The sequence below is a fragment of the Sparus aurata genome, chromosome 10 (assembly GCF_900880675.1).
Source record: "Sparus aurata chromosome 10, fSpaAur1.1, whole genome shotgun sequence".
Taxonomy (NCBI): domain Eukaryota; kingdom Metazoa; phylum Chordata; class Actinopteri; order Spariformes; family Sparidae; genus Sparus; species Sparus aurata.
In genome coordinates, this window is record NC_044196.1 from 4,152,823 (window position 1) to 4,170,681 (window position 17,859).

A 17,859-nucleotide genomic window follows, 5' to 3' on the forward strand; every position below is an offset into this window, starting at 1 on the left:
ACTGTCAACTCTGATTGAAAATCAATTGGCAGATTGATGTCAGTCTGACCTCTGACTTGTATCTACAGTACTGACCTGTAGCTACAGTACTGACCTCTGACCTTCAGCTCTACTTGTTTCTTCATCAGGATGTGTCCCTCCCTGTTGTAGATGGTGCAGGTGTAGGTGTTACTGTCTCTGTCTGTGGGGTATTTCAGGGTCAGACTGAGGTCTCCAGTATTCAGCAGGTTTCTCTTCATCTCTGTTCGACCTCTGTAATCTCTGCCCTGTTCTTCAGGCTGGTCAGAGCCGTTCTTATTTTTTAGGATGAAGTTGAAGAAAAGAACATGACGGTGGACACATGAATCAGAGAGAGAGGAGTTGATGTTCACCTAGAGGGATTTCTTTGTAAATCATGGTTGAGTATTTAACAGATTTTGTCAGATTTGATTTCTCAATGAGGAAACAACTCGCGTCTCTCTAGCTACTTCTGATTGAGATTTTTTCTTGAAGAAGACAAAAAACATCTTAATCTTTGGGATTAATGTCTTTGATGTTCTGAGACACAGAACAAGAAAACCTTAGCCTTTGTGTCGAGGTTGTCGCAGTTGCCCAAAAGGATTACATTGCAGCCATGTGGCAGCAGCCAGTCGACTGTTACAAAACTTTTTGCATGTACAAATCAGTTACACAACAAAACATGAAAATATAGGTAATCTGCAACAATGGTAGCAATAAATAGTAACTCAAGTTATCAAAGTAATGGCTTGGAGTGGAAGTATCTCAAAGTGTTCTGAGCATTGTATCGTTGTCAACTTGACTTGTTTCAGTTTGCTGAAGATGTTTCACCTCTCATCCAAGAGGCTTCTTCAGTATTTTGGTTAAAGGAATATTCCGGTGTAAAATTAATCCATGGTCTAACACATTGGGAAACTGTGTTAGACTCACTCTCGAGAGATCAAGTTAGCAGACCGCTAATTTATGGAGTTTTATCAACCTCAGAAACAACAATACGCTGCAGTAAATGGATCCAAATATAAACCGCCACCAAAAAGCCACAAATAATGCTCAGAACAGCACCAAACTTCAGCAACAGTACAAATAGGGTCTCAGCACATAGTCCGGGGCATCTAACCTCCACTAGCTTAGCTGGATTTCTACTGAAAAGCTGACAAAATTTACCACTCTTCTGCAGCAGCTTCCTGTTGACGGGAAGTCCTGACGAGTCGATTACTGAGTGCAGTAGAGTTCCGCAGCTCAAGGATGAAAATGTATGATTATGACTTGAAAAAGCAATAAAAGTTCATATGTGCTAGCCGAGGTTAGATGCACCGGACTATGTACTATGTCTGCACTTAAACTCATTACATTTTTTTTCAAAAGCTGTAAAACTTATAAAACCTATCTCCTCCCACAATTTTTGCTCAATTGTCACCAAACTTGCTAGAGAGCATCTTCAGACCGTCCTCCACAAAACTTGTTTCTCGGATTTTTGATTTATCAAAAATTAAGCCTACAGTGCATCAAAATGTATGACTGTAAACAGTACTGTAAACATATACTATCAAATTCTTGCTAAATACAGTTTCAATCTTCCTGAAAAAATATATTTAAAAAAATAAATATTTTGGAGTCACGGTTGATGAAGTTTGACAAATATCAGAATTTAACCTAAAAAACTGAATTTTTGAGAACATTTTGAATTCTGCTCTCATGTGAATAATTGCAGTCGATGCAAGCAGCATTTTTAAACATCAGTTATTCACTTATAGAGCAAATCAATCATTTTTTAAAACAAATCTGCCTGCACAACAGTGAATGGCTTACTCAATTTGTGAAGCCACTGCTGTATTGCCACTTCCCAATTAGCTCAGAGCGATAGATGACAGTCTTTGGTTCCAGAAGTTGTGACTTCAAGCCTCAAGTGGTCCAAAATGAACATTGTTAACTGTCTTGTCTTCCTATTCTCCTCTTTGTTGCCCAGAATTGCCTAAATTTGCCAAAAATAGCCAGGACCCGACCCATCGCTGCGCAGCAGCTATAATTATTTTTGTCATTCTAAAAGACTGTCTAGATATAAATGTCAGAATCAGATATTACTGGCATTTTAGATTTATTTCCAGGAAGGTTTTATCCAGTTATCCAGAGTTAATTGTCTTAACTCTCTTTCTGTATTCTAACAGATCGAGAGTTAGAATACATACAGTTTTGTGGCATAGTTGTCAGATGTTTGTTGACAACACAATAAATTTATATTTTTGAGAAATTGTTTTACGTTGGATTATTCTTGAAGGTATTTCCTTTAGTTTTGGGATTGTTTGGAGCTTGTATACAGGTAGAATAAGGACTAATACAGTATAATGCAATTATTGTAATTATCAGTACTTTTGATAAGATGTTTTTAAAACATTTGATTTGAACATGCTGACAGTGCAAGAGTGCAACAGGGAGAGAGAGAGAGAGAGAGAGACAGAGAGAGAGAGAGTGAGAGAGAGACAGAGACAGAGAGAAAATATCATAATCTGATATCTTTCATCTGGAAAAAGGCAGTTATCTGATTATATAGAAATCTGATAAACAAACTTAGATGTTTGCCTGATAATTAGTTTATTCATTGCATGTGTACATGTTAATTTGATTTCAATCATTTTGTTTTAAGTCTAGTCATGTGCAGATGGATTCAGCCAGTGCTACGAAAGGTCTTCTCCCTGCCTGTTGGAGTGATCCTCAAACGCTGCTTCCTGTGACGCCCACCTGTTGTATCCAGCAACATAAACAGGTGTTTGAAGCATGTTTGACACGAGGGATGTAGCATTCAGCAGGTCGCAGGCGACCAGAGAGTAGGGCTGCAACGATTAGTCGACATAATCAATTAATAAAAATGTGTCGACGTGAAATTTTTGCGTCGATGCATCGTATTTATTATTGTTATCATTATTATTATCATTATCATTTTTTAAAAAAAGATTTGAGCTGGAGCAAATCGCTTTAGCACTGCTACTAGAATGCGCACCACAGTGTGGCGTAGAAGAAGAAGACGGTTCTGCAGAAGCAGAAGTAGAATATGAATGATGGCGGAACATGTTGAGAAGAGCAGGAAAGCGAGACCAAAAACGTCCAAAGTATGGGATAGTTTTTAAAATTAAACTGCGAAACATGTGACATGCAAACTTTGTCAAACACAGCTGTCATTTCATGGCAGCACTACAGCCAAGCATGAGCACCTGAAACATTAGCACCCTGGAGCTGTGGTGGCATTTACGCCAGACAGGTAAGTTCACAAGTGTTGGGTGGAAACCTCCCATCTTCAATACATGATATTAAATTTACATGTGACTCAGTAGTAGAGCTCAGATCGGGCCCAAAACATCAAGCCTGGCCCAACTCGTGCACGTTGAGTCCTAGCTCGGCCCAGCCAGACACATTAGCTGTAATTATGAGCTCACCACCTTTTTCAGTCACGAGTAATGAACTGCGTTAATATTTCCAAACCAGTAATCAGATTAAAGTCTAAACTCATCCACGTCACTGTGCATTACTATTATTTTTGTCATTTTCCTTGATAGAAATTTATATTTTTGCTTTCTTCTTGCTTCTCAGGGAGTGATGTCACCTGTGCAACAAGTCACATTTTCAGCATGAGGACAACTCACCTGTAACACCATGCGGTGAAACAAACAACAATGTGGGGAGGAAAGAGATTTGCGTTTTGTAGCTGGAAAAATAGTCATTATTTTGAGTTATTTGAAAAAAACAGGCTGGTTTAGAGAATCTAAACTCTACTCTGTGGTAGCCTACAAACCTACAAGCAAATCAAACTGAAATGGAATTGCATTTTTTTTTAGAAATATTCATCCATTAGTGTGCAACCATAAAGTGATTTATTAAAATTCATAGTAAAAATGCAACAGATCTGGAATGACAACAAGTGTGATTGTTGTGAACTCATGTTCCCCATGTGTCATCAGACAAGAGGCCGGCTGGAGACGAGCTCTTTGAATAATGCGTACAGGCGTGGAGGGCAGCCAGTAAAATCGATTATGAAAAAGTCAAATTTGCAAATAAGAGGTTTCTTTCTGACAGCAATGCTATCAGTAATAATTCATGTGTAGGATTTTAAGTTAGTACAAAATAGTAATGATATAAATTGCATAAAACCCTGAATAGTAAACCTCCACTAAATGCAATAATGTATAACATAATAATTCATTTGTAATCAATTAAAAACTGTAACAATGAGTATTAATTAGTTCAAATGATATATTAAATATCCAGTTGTGTTTAGCGCTGCAACGATTTGTTGACAAAAATTGATAATAGAAATAGTCAACAATTAATTCCATTGTCGACAACTTTCCAACGGAGTGAGGCATCTCGCTTTATTACAATCTCTACAATAGTGTAACGTATACAGAAATGGCGGCGTCCTACACAGCAGCTACGTGTACCAAAACTTCTAAAGTTTGGGAGCATTTTAGCCTGGATACGGCAACTAAAAAGATTACTTGCAAGGTTTGCAAAGCAGACCTTGTGTATCACTACAGCACCTCGGTAATGCACGAACATTTAAAGAGAAAGCACGTCGGACAGTTGAACGAAACGGAGTCTGACTCGCTTCGGTAAGCCAATACGTTTTGTTTTTGATGTACCGGTACATTGTACATTTTATAAGCTTATTTTCAGGAAAAAATGTTTACTTGATTTTAATTTATTATTAATATATATATATTTTTTTTATAAAACACATTTGCCTGTCCTTAAAAATGGACAGAGGTTTATTTATTTATGGATTTATGTCTATACTGACCGAGCACTGTGCCTAATTGGTTTTAGATAGGACATTTTTATTAACTTTTTGTATGAATCAGCAGCAAAGTTGAATAAAAGATGCATTTTTCATTGAAGTACCCATCTGTCTTGTGTTTATTATCATTTGCCACATAATTAAAGCAACCTCATGCTAAATTTAGGAAAAAATTATTAATTATCCGATTAGTCGACTAATCGTTTCAATAGTCGGTGACTAGTCGACTATTAAAATAGTCGTTAGTTGCAGCGCTAGTTGTGTTTAAAAATAGTGTTTTCAAATGCATGTTTCGTGGGTTTTTAATAGCTCTGAGAATATGAGGTAAAACCAAAGTCGAAACAGATGCTGCCAAAATAATCGTGACTAATCGATAAAATAATCAATAGATTAGTCGACCACCAAAATAATTGTTAGTTGCCGCCCCGCTAGTCTAGAGTCTGCTAGTGATACAGTCAGTGCTGGTATGGACTCTACCAGCCTAGTTACTGTGGTCATTCAGGGACGTAGTGCAGAAAACCAGACTGATAGCTGAGTTTTCAACACTGAGACTGTCACCTTCCCTCACTAAATGCTAAAGTATATTCAGCACATGTCAGATTATTTGTATGAATACAAGAGTTGTTTTTAATCAGATTGTTGATCAAAAAAATGAATGTGAAAAAGTGCTGATTCAGCTCTGAGGCAGCATGTAATCTGTAAAGTAACTAAAGCAGTGTTTTCAAAAAAAGGAATTGGAGTAAAAAGTACGTATTTGGTGATCGACTCGTCTGGACTTCCCGTCAACAGGAACCTGCTGCAGAAGAGTGGTAAATTTAGTCAGCTTTTCAGTAGAAATCCAGCTAAGCTAGCGGAGGTTAGATGCCCCGGACTATGTGCTGAGACTCCATTTGTACTGTTGCTGAAGTTTGGTGCTGTTCTGAGCATTATTTGTGGCTTTTTGGATCCATTTCCTGCAGTGTATTGTTGTCGTGCGGTCGTTTCTGAGGTTGATAAAACTCCGTAAATTAGTCTGCTAACTTGATCTCTTGAGAGGGAGTCTAACACAGTTTCATGGTTTGTTAGACCATGGATTAAATTTACACCGGAATATCCCTTTAAAGAGGCTCCGGTGTTTTGTTTCTGTTGCAGCTTTATCTGACAGCTATGATTCAAGCAATAAGTCCAGTGATTTTAGGCAGAAACGCTCAGAATTTAATAAACAGCAGCTGAAGTCAATATTTTACAGAAGAACTATGACTATGAGGCCTCAAACATTCCACTGCAGTCTGTGAGGTCCCGTAGTTAAAGTCTCCTTAGTCCACAGAATGTTTTCTGGTTCAGTTGTATCCAATGAGCAGGGAGCAGAATGTGGAGGAATGCGGTCCAGCTCATTCAGCACTGGACCGACCGGCACCGCCGGGAGCCAACGCTGCTGATCCCCCCTCAGTGTTTGTGACCACAGTCAGCAGCAACTGTGACCTCAGAACATTCATCTGTAAAACTTCCAGAGCATCAAAATCTAAAAGAAGAATAAGAAAAGTCCGACACTTCAGCTGGACTCGAGTCCGTCCTCCACTGCCTTCTCCACCTCCTGGTGGCTCTTCATGTGTGTCTTCAGACAGTGGCTCTGAGTGAAGGCTCTCTCACAGACGGTGCACTCGTACGGTCTCTCTCCGCTGTGCGTCCTCATGTGGACCGTCAGATACGTCTTGCGAGCACAAGCTTTCCCACAAACTCCGCAGATGTATGATTTGACGCCCGTGTGGATTTTCATGTGTGCGGTGAGGTTGCCTATGCGTTTGAAGCGCAGGCCGCACTCTGAGCACTGGTGCGGCCTCTCCGCGGCATGGACGATCATGTGACTGTTTAGAGATTCTTTAGATGACAGCCCCTTGCCGCACTTGGTGCAGGTGATCTTCACCTTGGTGTGTCTTCTCAGGTGAACCTTCAACTCACCTCTCGTGTAGAACATTTTGCAGCAAATGTCACAGAGAAACGCTTTGTCTCGCTCCGAGTGAATTTTCTCGTGCAGTTTCAGTCTTACAGAAGTTCTGAAACGCTTCCCACAAACCTGGCAGCAGAAATATTTTATTCCCACGTGCAACAACTTGTGTCGGGACAGCGCTCGGAAGTCGGCAAAGGATTTGCTGCAAACGTTGCAGCAGTAGAGCTTCTTTCCTGTGTGGCTGCTGCTGTGGATCCTCAGCTGCTGTTTGAAAGCAAAGGACTGATCACAGACGCCACATTTGTGCGGTTTCTCATTCACATGTTGCCACAGGTGATTTCTCAAACCAGACGAGTATGTGTATGTTTTATAGCATATTTCACATTTATACGGTCGCTCTCCGGTGTGTAGCGCAGCATGGCTACGTCGACTAGCAGCAGTGAGGAAAGACTTTCCACATATGTCACAGCTGTGTGTCTTCAGATGAGTTTGAAGATGACTTCTCAGCTCGTCTGCAGACTCTGAACGTTCTCCACACGCTCCACAAAGCCTCTCCGGATCGTCCACGTGAGTCCAGGCGTGTTTGATCAATATGTTTTTTGACCTGTGCAGAGCATGGCAGACTTTACAGGACAGAGCAGCGTCACTGTTTTCAGTCGACGCCTCCTTCTGTTTCTGTCTCTTTGATTTGTCTCCCGGATGTTTGACTCGCTGCTTCCTCGTCGTCTTCAATGGTCTTGGTTCAGCTTGGTCCTCACTCAGCTCCTTGTCATTCTTGTCTGGCTTCCATTCATCATCTCCGTCGTCTTCTTCCTCCACCTCCACATCATCATCTCCATGTTCTCCTTCGCTCTCAGCAGCAGCGCAGGCAGAAGACGAGCCACTAGAGTCTTGTGATACTCCACATTGTTGCCCGTCTTCCTCCACCTTCAATTGTTGCTGTCGTCTTGAATTGCCAGACTGATGATCCACTTTTTCAACAGGACTGTGGTCGGAACTGAAGGTAGAAACAGACATTGTCATTTATTTAAATCTTGTAACTCAAACACTGAGCTGAACGGAGCTTGTTAACGTCCAGCTCCTGAAGACATCTTCCTTTCTGTCTGGTCTGGTCTCACCTCGCATTAGTTCTGTTATCATCTCGGCTTGTATTGGCGGTGTTCTCGTCTGTTGTCTCTGGAGGAAGAAGTTGTTTTGGGCTGGTTGTCTTTGCTCTCTGCAAGAAATGACAACAGTTAAATTGCTACTCTCCAACAACTGGCTGTTCAGAGCTTCAGGGGCCACTACTAGCCTGAACTTTGCAGACCACCCACTGACACTTGGTTTGTCTGTTGGTTGGTTGGTTGTTTTGTTGGTTGTTTTATTTGTTGGTTGGTTGATTTGTAGTTGGCTAGTTGTTTTTATGGTTGTTTGTTTTGTTGGTTGTTTGTTTTGTTTGGTTAGTTGTTTTGTTGGTTGGTTGTTTTGTAGTTGGCTAGTTGTTTTGTTGGTTGTTTGTTTTGTTTGGCTAGTTGTTCTGTTGGTTGTTTTGTTTGGCTAGTTGTTTTGTTGGTTGTTTTGTTTGGCTAGTTGTTTTGTTGGTTGGTTGTTTTGTGGGTTGGCTGTTTTGTTGGTTGGCTGTTTTTTTGTTGGTTGGCTGTTTTTTGATTTGTTGGTTGGTTGTTTTGTTGGTTGGCTGTTTTTTGTTTTGTTGGTTTTTATGTTGGCTGGCTGTTTTTTTGTTTTGTTGTTGACTGTTTTTTTGTTTTGTTGGTTGGCTGTTTTTTTGTTTTGTTGGTTGGCTGTTTTGTAGTCAGTTGTTGTTGGTTGGTTGTTTTGTTGGTTGTTTTATTTGGTTAGTTGTTTTGTAGTTAGTTGTTTTGTTGGTTGGTTGTTTTGTTTTTTGGTTGTTTTGCAGTTGGTTGGTTGTTTTGTAGTTGGTTGTTTTGCTGGTTGTTTTATTTGGTTAGTTGTTTTGTAGTTGGTTGTCTTGTTGGGAGCTGGTTTATAATTACAGAAAAACTACAGAGCAGACTTCCACCATACTTGGATGGAGGACGGGTCTTGGCCCAGAACAGACCACATTAATTTTAAGTAAGGGTCTTGAAAAAAAGGGGGCAGAACTTTTTCCCACCTCAACATTGCAAGATTTGTGGATTTCTCATGGACTAATGCACATTGATGAAAAACCAAACATCAGGTGTTCAGGTGTCTGGTATCTACTGGTGAGTTCAGACTGTAGTTATGCAGTTATGTGAGGTTTCAGATTCAGAGTGAATTGGAACCATCAGAGCTTGATACTGGATCAGGCTTGATGAATTAAAGGGGTCTGTTGGGTCTTGGCGGAGGTGTTCTGTCCAGGATGATATATAAATAATTGGATGTACCTTAACTCTGATATACAGCGCTGATCTTCCTTTCCCTGTGGATCTGATGGACCGCTGGATCTCCTCTGGTGTCAGTGTCTGTAGTTTCAGAGGCTTCAGTCTCCTGTTGGAGTCGACTGTGAAGACGTCAAACCCTCCGGTCAGCTGAGGGAAGGTGGACCTCAGCAGGTCCAGGAAGTCGGACTCTTGCAGGCGCTGAGGACACGTCAGGTCCTTCACCAGACACATGAGCACTAACACACAGACACAAGTTCATCACAAAGCTGAAGGGAACACACATTCTAACCTCACTTCCAAATGATAAGGACATCGTTTGGTCTTTTTATTCTCCAACATGGGTCGGTGCCCTGAGAGTTTCCTCCAGACATCCTGACGGGTCGTTTCAGGGTTCTATTGGACTCTTACTGCTTCTTTTGAGCACGCTGGAGTGGGAGTCCTTCAGGAGACCGACTCGGAGGTTTAGCGGATCATTCCTATTGCACTTCATCTTCACAGACCGACCTCTGCAAGAAAAAAATCCAACGAAGGAGGACCATTAGAGTCGTTCTGTGTGACCCAAACCTCTCTGAGTGGTGCATCACATCGTATCTGAACCTTGCTTTTGGTGTCTGATGATCCCGGTTTTTCGGGTCGTCCTGATGGAGACTGGAGCTCTGTGCTGCTTCATCTCCACCCTCCTCTTCCTCAGCATGGCCTGAGAAGTCTTCCACATCTGAGCGAAACAAAAACAAAAAGATTACATCTTGATTTTGCAGCGACAAAGACCTCACTGCAAAAATCACCATCATCGTCAGAAGTTCTTGTACTGGATATACGTGCTGGTTGCTCTTCATCCTCGGGGAGTTCCTGTCCTCCAGCCTCCTCTTCATCACACACAGGTTCCTCTGGATCAGAGATCAAGGTTTCAATCGTTCACAGTCAGCAGTTTTTGCGTTATCGTGTTGTTATTGGAAGATGTTTGATTAAGTTTTAAAAACGTTTAAAGCATCATGAAGCAGAAAATGTAAAAGTGGATTTAAAGACGTACTGGGCTCAGATTTGTGCTCCTCACTTCCTCCTCCAGCTGTCGGCTCACACACAGGAATCTCCTCATCTGGATCAGAACCAAGAAACAGAAACAACACAGGAAGTCCCATTAAAACTAGATAATCACACCAGAATTCTGTTTTAACTCAGTCAAAACTTGCTGAAGCTAAAAATGTATCATAAAACTGATTACATGAATATTAATAATTTTTATGTTGGTTTAATTTGTCCTTTTGGTCTGAACATCCAAAGTTACTCGTCAGCAAAGCAACGCAGTAAAAATACCACAGAACTCAGCAAAGTGCAGCCAGCTGGATTACATGTTCATGACATTAAATCAGCAGATTTATGAATGGAGTTTGGTGCACAGTGACAGTTACCCAATGACTACCAAAAACGTTATTGGTAGCAAAATAATCTGAATTAAATAAGTCATCATGATTTACTTCTTCATTATATTTTGTATAACATGAAGCAGAAAATGTATAAGTGGATTTAAAGACGTACTGGGCTCAGATTTGTGCTCCTCAGTTCTTCCTCCAGCTGTCGACTCACAAACAGGAACCTCCTCATCTGGATCAGAACCAGAAACAAGACAGTGGGTTTAATTAAAACTAGATAATCACACCAGCATTCTGTTGATATGAATATGACTTTATGAGTTGATGATATTTGTTCTATTAACATGACTATGCAAAACAACTGAAGTTATCTCGAAGTAACTCAAGGAATACAACTTGTTACTTTTGTTACTTATGTTACTTTTCACCTCTGTCCGAGGCTCAGAGTATCTGTCCTCGTCGCTGTGAAGTTTAAAAGTGACTAAATCAGATTCAACAAGTTTAAACTCAGTAGACAGCTGTTTGAGGTGTTCATGGTGTTAAAACAGCAAATTTTTGAATGGACTTTGGTGATCAGCGTCAGTTACCCAACGACTATTGGTGGAACATTTTTTGAGTCTCCAACAAATTTAAGCATCTATGTATTAATGTGTTCATCACTTTTTTGTTGTTTAACATGGAGCTCGTTTTAATGACTCTGTATAAAAATCTCAGATTAGTCATCGTGGTTTAACTCGATTCTGCAGACAGCTGGTTCAGAGGTTCGTGGTGTTAAATCAGCAGATTTTTGAATGGAGTCTGGTCGCACCTATCCTGAACAGCGTGACCTGCGGCTGCAGCAGCAGCTCCAGCTGCCTCCTCTGCAGGTCGATCACCTTCCTCAGACCCGACGCCTCCTCCTCGAACCCCGCCACGGTTCTGTCCACCACCGCGAAGATCTCCCGCGCGGCGGTGCTCAGTTTGTCCGCCACGAGCCCTCTGAGGAGCTCCGCGCGCTCCGCCGAGGACACAAACATCACTTCAACTGTCGCCATTTTCTCAGGAGAGAAAGAAGTCTCAACTAGTTACTTCGCGATTCTCCCTGGTGGTCCCGAGTCCGCGCTCTAATGATGTCCGACTGGAAAACGTTGAGATGAAGGTTCCGCTTCAGTGTTTCTTCCACACGGACGTCTCACTGAGCGCTGGACCCGCTAAAAATCACCTGTTGTCCCCTTCAGACTTCAGCCCGTCTGTGATCAATAAATCAAAAATCAATAATAAAATATCAATAAAATAGAATCTTGTTTCAGAATAAGAATTAATATAAAAGACACAGAAGAAAATAATAAACAGGAAGAGGGATAGAAACATAAACATTAAAAAACAGATCTAGAGGCGTTTTAAAAGCTCATTGTCCTCCTGGCTCTCTGATTGGCTGATTACAAATCATGTTTGAACTGCTGAATTTTTACTCACAGCAGCTTCACTTTGATCGTTTAAATCTCACAACACACTGACAGGATCGATCCAGATCTAACACGAGTCAGTGTTCCGTGTTCAGAGTCAGAGGAGCAGGAAGCCCGAGCTCCATCAGAGCCACCGCAAAACACATTTCATCAGAAGCTGAACATTTGATTCAGGAGCCTCTCACATCGCTAATGTAAATCATGGAAGACACCCCAAAATTTACATTTAGCAATTTTTCTTTAATTTTCAGCCATGTCACAGCTTCTCATTCACTGTTTACACTGGACATGACTTCCCCGTCTCCCCATGTTTCCCCGGTCTTCCCTCCTTTAAGCACTCTGACCTTTGACCTCCTCTGCTCCTCCCTTTCTCCTCCTCAGGCTTCATGTCAGAGGTTTCGTGTCCCTGTGGATGTTCAAGCACAGCTGTCAGAAATATTTGAATCACAGCAGGGAGAATATTAAGCTGTGACTTTTGGTTTATTCTCCATGTTTTGCAATTTAAAAGTAAAATAACTGAAACTGGCTTTTTGTGCTTGTAGATCTTTGCATATAAATAGTTGCTTTCAAACATATCAGAATAAATACAAAATATTGGTATGAGATAAAATATTAATTATATTAGCCATATACGAAAAGAAAAGTATTTTCTATTCAAACTGACTTTTAGGCATTTAGTAGCTTCCATGTGTGTCGTCTTCATGACAGATGGGAGCAATTTAACTGAAATGAATTCTGTGTTAGTTACTTTATCTTTCACTTTACTTTGTGTTTAATCTGGGACTTTGTTTCCTGAGAACATCTTGTTTATTCACTGATGAAACAAAGTTTGTATCATTACATCATTCATACTGTAAAGATAACAATTTTGAGGTTGAATTTTTTCTAGAAAACTACAGACTACTCCTTTAAATGAATAAATAAAAATATTAGTATATTTTTTGATTACATTTTGTTCTATTAACCAACATGTGCAAAGCAACTAAAGTTCACTTAAAGTGAGTAAGTAAAGTATTTTTGTACTTTAATAACTGTTTAGTTAAAATTAAATACATAGATAAGAAGTGTTTAAAACTCATCATGTCGCTGTGCGATCTGAGACATTTTACTGCTTGAAACTGACAATAATACAACATAATAAATACTTTTACTTCAGTTAACAGTCTGAATTCTTCCTCAACTGTGTGACATTTTGTTCACTTTGTGTTTCTGTTATTTTTTTCTTTGGATGAAACAGAAACGCGTGTCTTTAATTTAAACTTAAAACTTATAACAAGAATAAAAGCAAAGCAGCGAAAGAACCTGAGGGTCACTGTGTGTGTGTGTGTGTGTGTGTGTGTGTTGGGGGTGTTATAAACATCAGTCTGAGTCTGATCTGACAGTCAGCTGCATCTTCACTCGTCTCCTCTTTAACTTCATGTTATAATACAATATAATTTAATATAATTTAATACTTTTAATAACTAAATCTAGTTTTTACTGACTGTAGTGAGCAGATGGAGCAGATGAACATCAGAGAGGTAAGAATTTATTATTGTTATTATTAAAGGGAAGTCTTTGTGTGTATGAATGTCTGATCACTGATATTATCTTATTATTTAATTGCAATTAATCAAACAATCTTTGAAACAATGTCAAGAAAAGTGTTTTATATATATTCTTTGTATTTGTTTGTATTTGTAACGTACGTAAATGTTTATTATCAAATAAATAACTTTTAATAGATTTATAGTCGTGATGTTAATTTATATATACTTTACATTATATTCAAACTATTGTTCCACCTACATTTAATCTGAAACACATTATTACCAATAAATCAACATATATTATACTTTATATAGTAATGGTTCATTTGAATTCCTCCTGTTTCATTTGTCTGCTGTTCTTTAATTGTTAAAGCCCTTTAAGCTAAATTTAGTACATGATATAGATTTATTACATTAATGTTACAATACGACTTCTATCTCTGTATTTCAGTCATTGATTGCTGATCAGTTCTGTGTCTGTGTCTGAAGTATTGATCTTGTTTCAGGAGATGAGTCAGAGCTCCGGAGCTTCCTGTGGTGAGTGACATCACACACGATGACGTGTGAACGTCCTGCAGGTCAGACGCTCACGGTGTTTGTCTGCGTCACGTTTCAGGTAAACCTCAGGTGTTCGACTGGTGTCCAGCTCAGCTGCAGCACCTGGATGTGACCAGCAGGGGGCGACACACTCCGACTGCTGCTGCTGTGAGTCTGTGTGTGTGTGAGTGTGTGTGTGTCTGTGTGTGTGTGTGTGTGTGTGTGTGTGTGTGTGTGTAGTCTGCCCTGAAGACAACATGTTCCCCTTCTGACACAATCAGTGTTAACTGGACCCAGAGAGTGTGTGGGGTCCATACCCGCCAGCCGTGTGTGTGTGTGTGTGTGTGTGTGTGTGTGTGTCTGTGTGTGTGTGTGTGTGTGTGTGTGTGTTTTCATCCAACCCTGCGAGGAAACAGATGCTGCTGTCTCCTCCTGTTATATCTGTTATATTGATACTAGTGATACTACTTTTATTGTTGTTATTATTATTATAAAAAAGTACCGTTAAGTCGAGTAACAGTAAACATGTGGTGTTAAAATATGACTTATGTGATATTAATCATACTGAAGTATCAACAGTAAATCATACGTATATGTGTTTTTTTAAATGTGTCATGGATGATTAATGTTAAAGTACCAGGTGACGTCAGGTGTTCACGTCTCTGTCTCTCTGCAGTCGTCCGTCCATCCTCTCGTCCCTCTGCTCCTCTACAGCGACACACACTTCCCCCTGTCCTCCCCCTACAGCCAGCCAATCAGGGCGCCCGCTGCAGGACGGGACCACGCCCCCTCTGAGACACACCCATGTTACCACGGCAACGGTGTCACCAGGTGAGTCGTAGTACATCTTAGTAGAACCAGCAGTGAAGTTCTCTCTGCCTCCTGTAGGTGCAGTACTCTCTCTCCCTCTCCTCTCCTCCTCTCTCTCTCCTCTCCCTCTCTCTCCTCTCTTCCTCCTCTCTCTCTCTCCTCCTCCTCCTCCTCTCTCCTCCCTCTCCTCTCCTCCTCTCTCTCTCTCTCTCTCTCCTCCTCCTCCTCCTCTCTCTCTCTCTCCTCCTCTTCCTCCCTCTCTCTCCTCTCTCTCTCTTCTCTCTCCTCCTCTCTCCTCTCTCTCTCTCTCTCCCTCCTCCTTCCTCCTCTCTCTCTCTCTTCTCTCTCTCCTCCTCCTCTCTCTCTCTCTCTCCTCTCCTCTCTCTCTCTCTCCTCCTCCTCCTCTCTCTCTCCTCCTCCTCCTCCTCCTCTCTCTCTCTCTCCTCTCTCTCTCTCCTCCTCTCTTCTCTCTCCTCCCTCTCTCCTCCTCTCTCTCTCTCTCTCTCCTCCTCCTCCTCCTCCTCTCTCTCTCTTCCTCCTCCTCCCTCCTCCTCTCTCTCTCCTCTTCTCTCCTCTCTCTCTCTCCTCTCCTCCCTCCTCCTCCTCTCTCTCCTCTCTCTCTCCCTCCTCCTCCTGCTCTCTCTTCCTCTCCTCTCTCTCCTCTCTCTCTCCTCCTCCTGCTCCCTCTGTCTCCCTCTCCTCTCTCTCTCCTCCTCTCCTGCTCCTCTCTCTCTCTCCTCCTCCTCCTCCTCTCTCTCCTCTCCCTCTCTCCTCTCTCTCTCTCTCCTCCTCTCTCTCTCCTCCTCCTCCTCCTCCTCTCTCTCCTCCTCTCTATCTCCTCTCTCTCTCCCTCCTCCTCCTCCTCCTTCTCCTCCTCCTCTCTCTCTCCTCCTCTCTCTCTCCTCTCTCCTCCTCTCTCTCTCTCTCCTCCTCCTCCTCCTCTCTATCTCCTCTCTCTCCTCCTCCTCCTCTCTATCTCCTCTCTCTCTCCTCCTCCTCCTGCTCTCTCTCTCTCTCCTCCTCCTCCTCCTGCTCCTCTATCTCCTCTCTCTCTCCTCCTCCTCCTCCTCCTCTCTCTCCTCCTCCTTCTCCTCCTTCCTTCTCCTGCCTCCTCCTTCCTTCTCCTGCCTCCTCCTCTCTCTCCCTCCTCCTCCTCCTCCTTCTCCTCCCCCTCTCTCCTCCTCCTGCTCCTCTATCTCCTCTCTCTCTCTCTCTCTCTCTCCTCTCTCCTCTCTCTCTCTCTCCTCCTCCTCCTCTCTATCTCCTCTCTCTCCTCCTCCTCCTCTCTATCTCCTCTCTCTCTCCTCCTCCTCCTGCTCTCTCTCTCTCTCCTCCTCCTCCTCCTGCTCCTCTATCTCCTCTCTCTCTCCCTCCTCCTCCTCCTCCTCCCCTCCTCTCCCTCCTCCTCCGCCTTCTTCCTCCTTCCTTCTCCTGCCTCCTCCTCCGTCTCTCCTGCCTCCTCCTCTCTCTCCCTCCTCCTCCTCCTCCTTCCTCCTCCCCCTCTCTCCCTCCTCCTGCTCCTCTATCTCCTCTCTCTCTCTCCTCCTCCTCTCTCTCTCTCTCCTCCTCCTCCTCCTCCTCTCTCTCTCCTCCTCCTCCTCCTCTCTCTCTCTCTCCTCCTCTTCCTCCTCTCTCTCTCTCTCTCTCTCTCTCTCCTCCTCTCCTCTCCCTCCTCCTCCTCCTCCTTCTCCTCCCCCTCTCTCCTCCTCTCTCTCCTCCTCAGCGGCCGGCAGCAGGTGAAGAAGCCTCTGAACGCCTTCATGTTCTACATGAAGGAGACGAGACACAAAGTGCTGCAGGAGGGACGAGAGAGGGAGAGCGCCGCCATCAACCGCATCCTGGGACGCAGGGTGAGGGAGCGAGCTGTGATGTCACAGTGATGTCATAGTGATGTCACTGTGGCATGGCAGCTACAGATATGTCAAAAATAAGTGTTGAGGTGGAAAACAAACATAGAACTACATCGTTTCCATGTTAAGGGCTTTAAAAACTGATATAAACTATATATTACTGGATCTGAAATCTCATTGGCTGCATGACGTGTCAATCGTCTAGACGCTGGTGTGTGATTGGATCAGGAGAGAGAGGAGGTCACTCTTCTACATGATCACTCGTTGGCTGTTGTAGGCTCTAGTGCGGGCGTAGAAGCTCCATCTCGTCTCCATTTAATGAGGAGTTCTGTGTTTTGGACTGAACTTGTGACTGAAGTGGATCCAGAGGACGGTTCTTGTTGGAGTTTGAAGTTCTGCCAACACATCCGGACTCTTGATTTGTGTGTGTGTGTGTGTGTGTGTGTTTCAGTGGCACGCTCTGTCGCACTCAGAACAGTCCAAATACTACGAGCTGGCCCAGAAGGAGAGGCTGCTTCACATGCAGCTCTACCCCGGCTGGTCCGCCAGGGACAACTACGTACGTACTGCACAGGTGTACTGTGTGTACATACTGTGTGTACTTTGTACTGTGTGATTGAGACGGCCTCAATTTCTTCTTCTCTTGCTTTCAGGGGAAGAGGAAGAGGAAGAGGAGCCAGCAGCACACAGGAAGTAGCCCCAGGTCAGCTAACAGAATTCAAAATAAAAGTACCTTTAAATCAGAAACTTTCCGAGTTGTAATCAAGTTAATATTCCAGCACTGTTTATTTACTTTTACTTGAGTATGTTTTTTTAAGGTTCCTCTAGTTCCACTGTGCTGATGTGCCGCGACACTTTCCCATCATGCACCACTCTGACCTCTGACTCGACGTGTCCCTGAAATGATCTGGTGTGTTTTTCTTTTCTTTCCTGCAGCTGGACTCTGAGTGCTGCATGAGAGCCCTAAAGAGACAATGTGACACAAACAAACACAGACACAAACAGTGACGAAACTGTAGTTTGGTGTAAATCTTTCTTTCTTGTTTGTGTTTGTGAAATAAATAAGTTTTATTTTAAACTAATATTTATGAGTGTCCAACTCGTTAGGAGACATTGTGGAAAACATGTTTGTTGCTCAGTAAAGAAAAATGTATATTTCTGTGTGTTAAATGTGAATAAAAGAACATTGAACGCAACATCTTGCTAGCAGCTCTGTGTGGCTCTGCTTAGAGCAAAAATGCTAAT

At 42.4% G+C, this 17,859-nt stretch overlaps 2 protein-coding genes across 7 annotated transcripts; one reads left to right on the top strand and one right to left on the bottom strand.

Moving 5' to 3' along the window:
• Positions 1 to 5,951: 5,951 nt before the first annotated feature.
• LOC115589958 (zinc finger protein 835-like) lies at positions 5,952 to 11,546 on the bottom strand. 6 transcript variants are annotated; one of them, XM_030431151.1, is made up of 9 exons: positions 11,252 to 11,546; positions 10,610 to 10,675; positions 10,104 to 10,169; positions 9,859 to 9,960; positions 9,671 to 9,788; positions 9,482 to 9,579; positions 9,077 to 9,309; positions 7,829 to 7,926; positions 5,952 to 7,707 (listed from the first exon to the last, which is right to left on the bottom strand). In XM_030431151.1, the coding sequence occupies exons 1-9, from the start codon at positions 11,475 to 11,477 to the stop codon at positions 6,315 to 6,317; spliced, it is 2,400 nt and encodes a 799-aa protein (XP_030287011.1). In that variant the 5' UTR covers positions 11,478 to 11,546; the 3' UTR covers positions 5,952 to 6,314. The 6 variants fall into 6 exon arrangements, with proteins under 6 accessions (XP_030287011.1, XP_030287013.1, XP_030287012.1 ...); XM_030431153.1 differs by having other exon boundaries at positions 9,892 to 9,960; positions 10,104 to 10,181; XM_030431152.1 differs by having other exon boundaries at positions 9,883 to 9,960; positions 10,104 to 10,181.
• A 1,736-nt stretch (positions 11,547 to 13,282) lies between these two features.
• On the top strand, positions 13,283 to 17,696 carry LOC115590068 (transcription factor 7-like). Its single transcript, XM_030431333.1, has 8 exons — positions 13,283 to 13,408; positions 13,924 to 13,954; positions 14,034 to 14,122; positions 14,631 to 14,785; positions 16,488 to 16,614; positions 17,066 to 17,173; positions 17,268 to 17,317; positions 17,551 to 17,696. Exons 1-8 carry the CDS (start codon positions 13,385 to 13,387, stop codon positions 17,570 to 17,572), a joined length of 606 nt encoding a protein of 201 aa, XP_030287193.1. The 5' UTR covers positions 13,283 to 13,384; the 3' UTR covers positions 17,573 to 17,696.
• Positions 17,697 to 17,859: the final 163 nt, after the last annotated feature.

Bases quoted from the DNA above. Each gene is read 5' to 3' on its own strand.
- LOC115589958 (XM_030431150.1), bottom strand. From the start codon at position 11,477: ATGGCGACAGTTGAAGTGATGTTTGTGTCCTCGGCGGAGCGCGCGGAG. The intron at 10,676-11,251 runs GTGCGACCAGAC...GTTCTGATCCAG, and splicing joins GGTCACGCTGTTCAGGATAG to ATGAGGAGGTTCCTGTTTGT. The intron at 9,961-10,103 runs GTACGTCTTTAA...TCTCTGATCCAG, and splicing joins GGAGCACAAATCTGAGCCCA to AGGAACCTGTGTGTGATGAA.
- LOC115590068 (XM_030431333.1), top strand. From the start codon at position 13,385: ATGGAGCAGATGAACATCAGAGAG. The intron at 13,409-13,923 runs GTAAGAATTTAT...ATCTTGTTTCAG, and splicing joins AGCAGATGAACATCAGAGAG to GAGATGAGTCAGAGCTCCGG. The intron at 14,123-14,630 runs GTGAGTCTGTGT...GTCTCTCTGCAG, and splicing joins ACACTCCGACTGCTGCTGCT to TCGTCCGTCCATCCTCTCGT.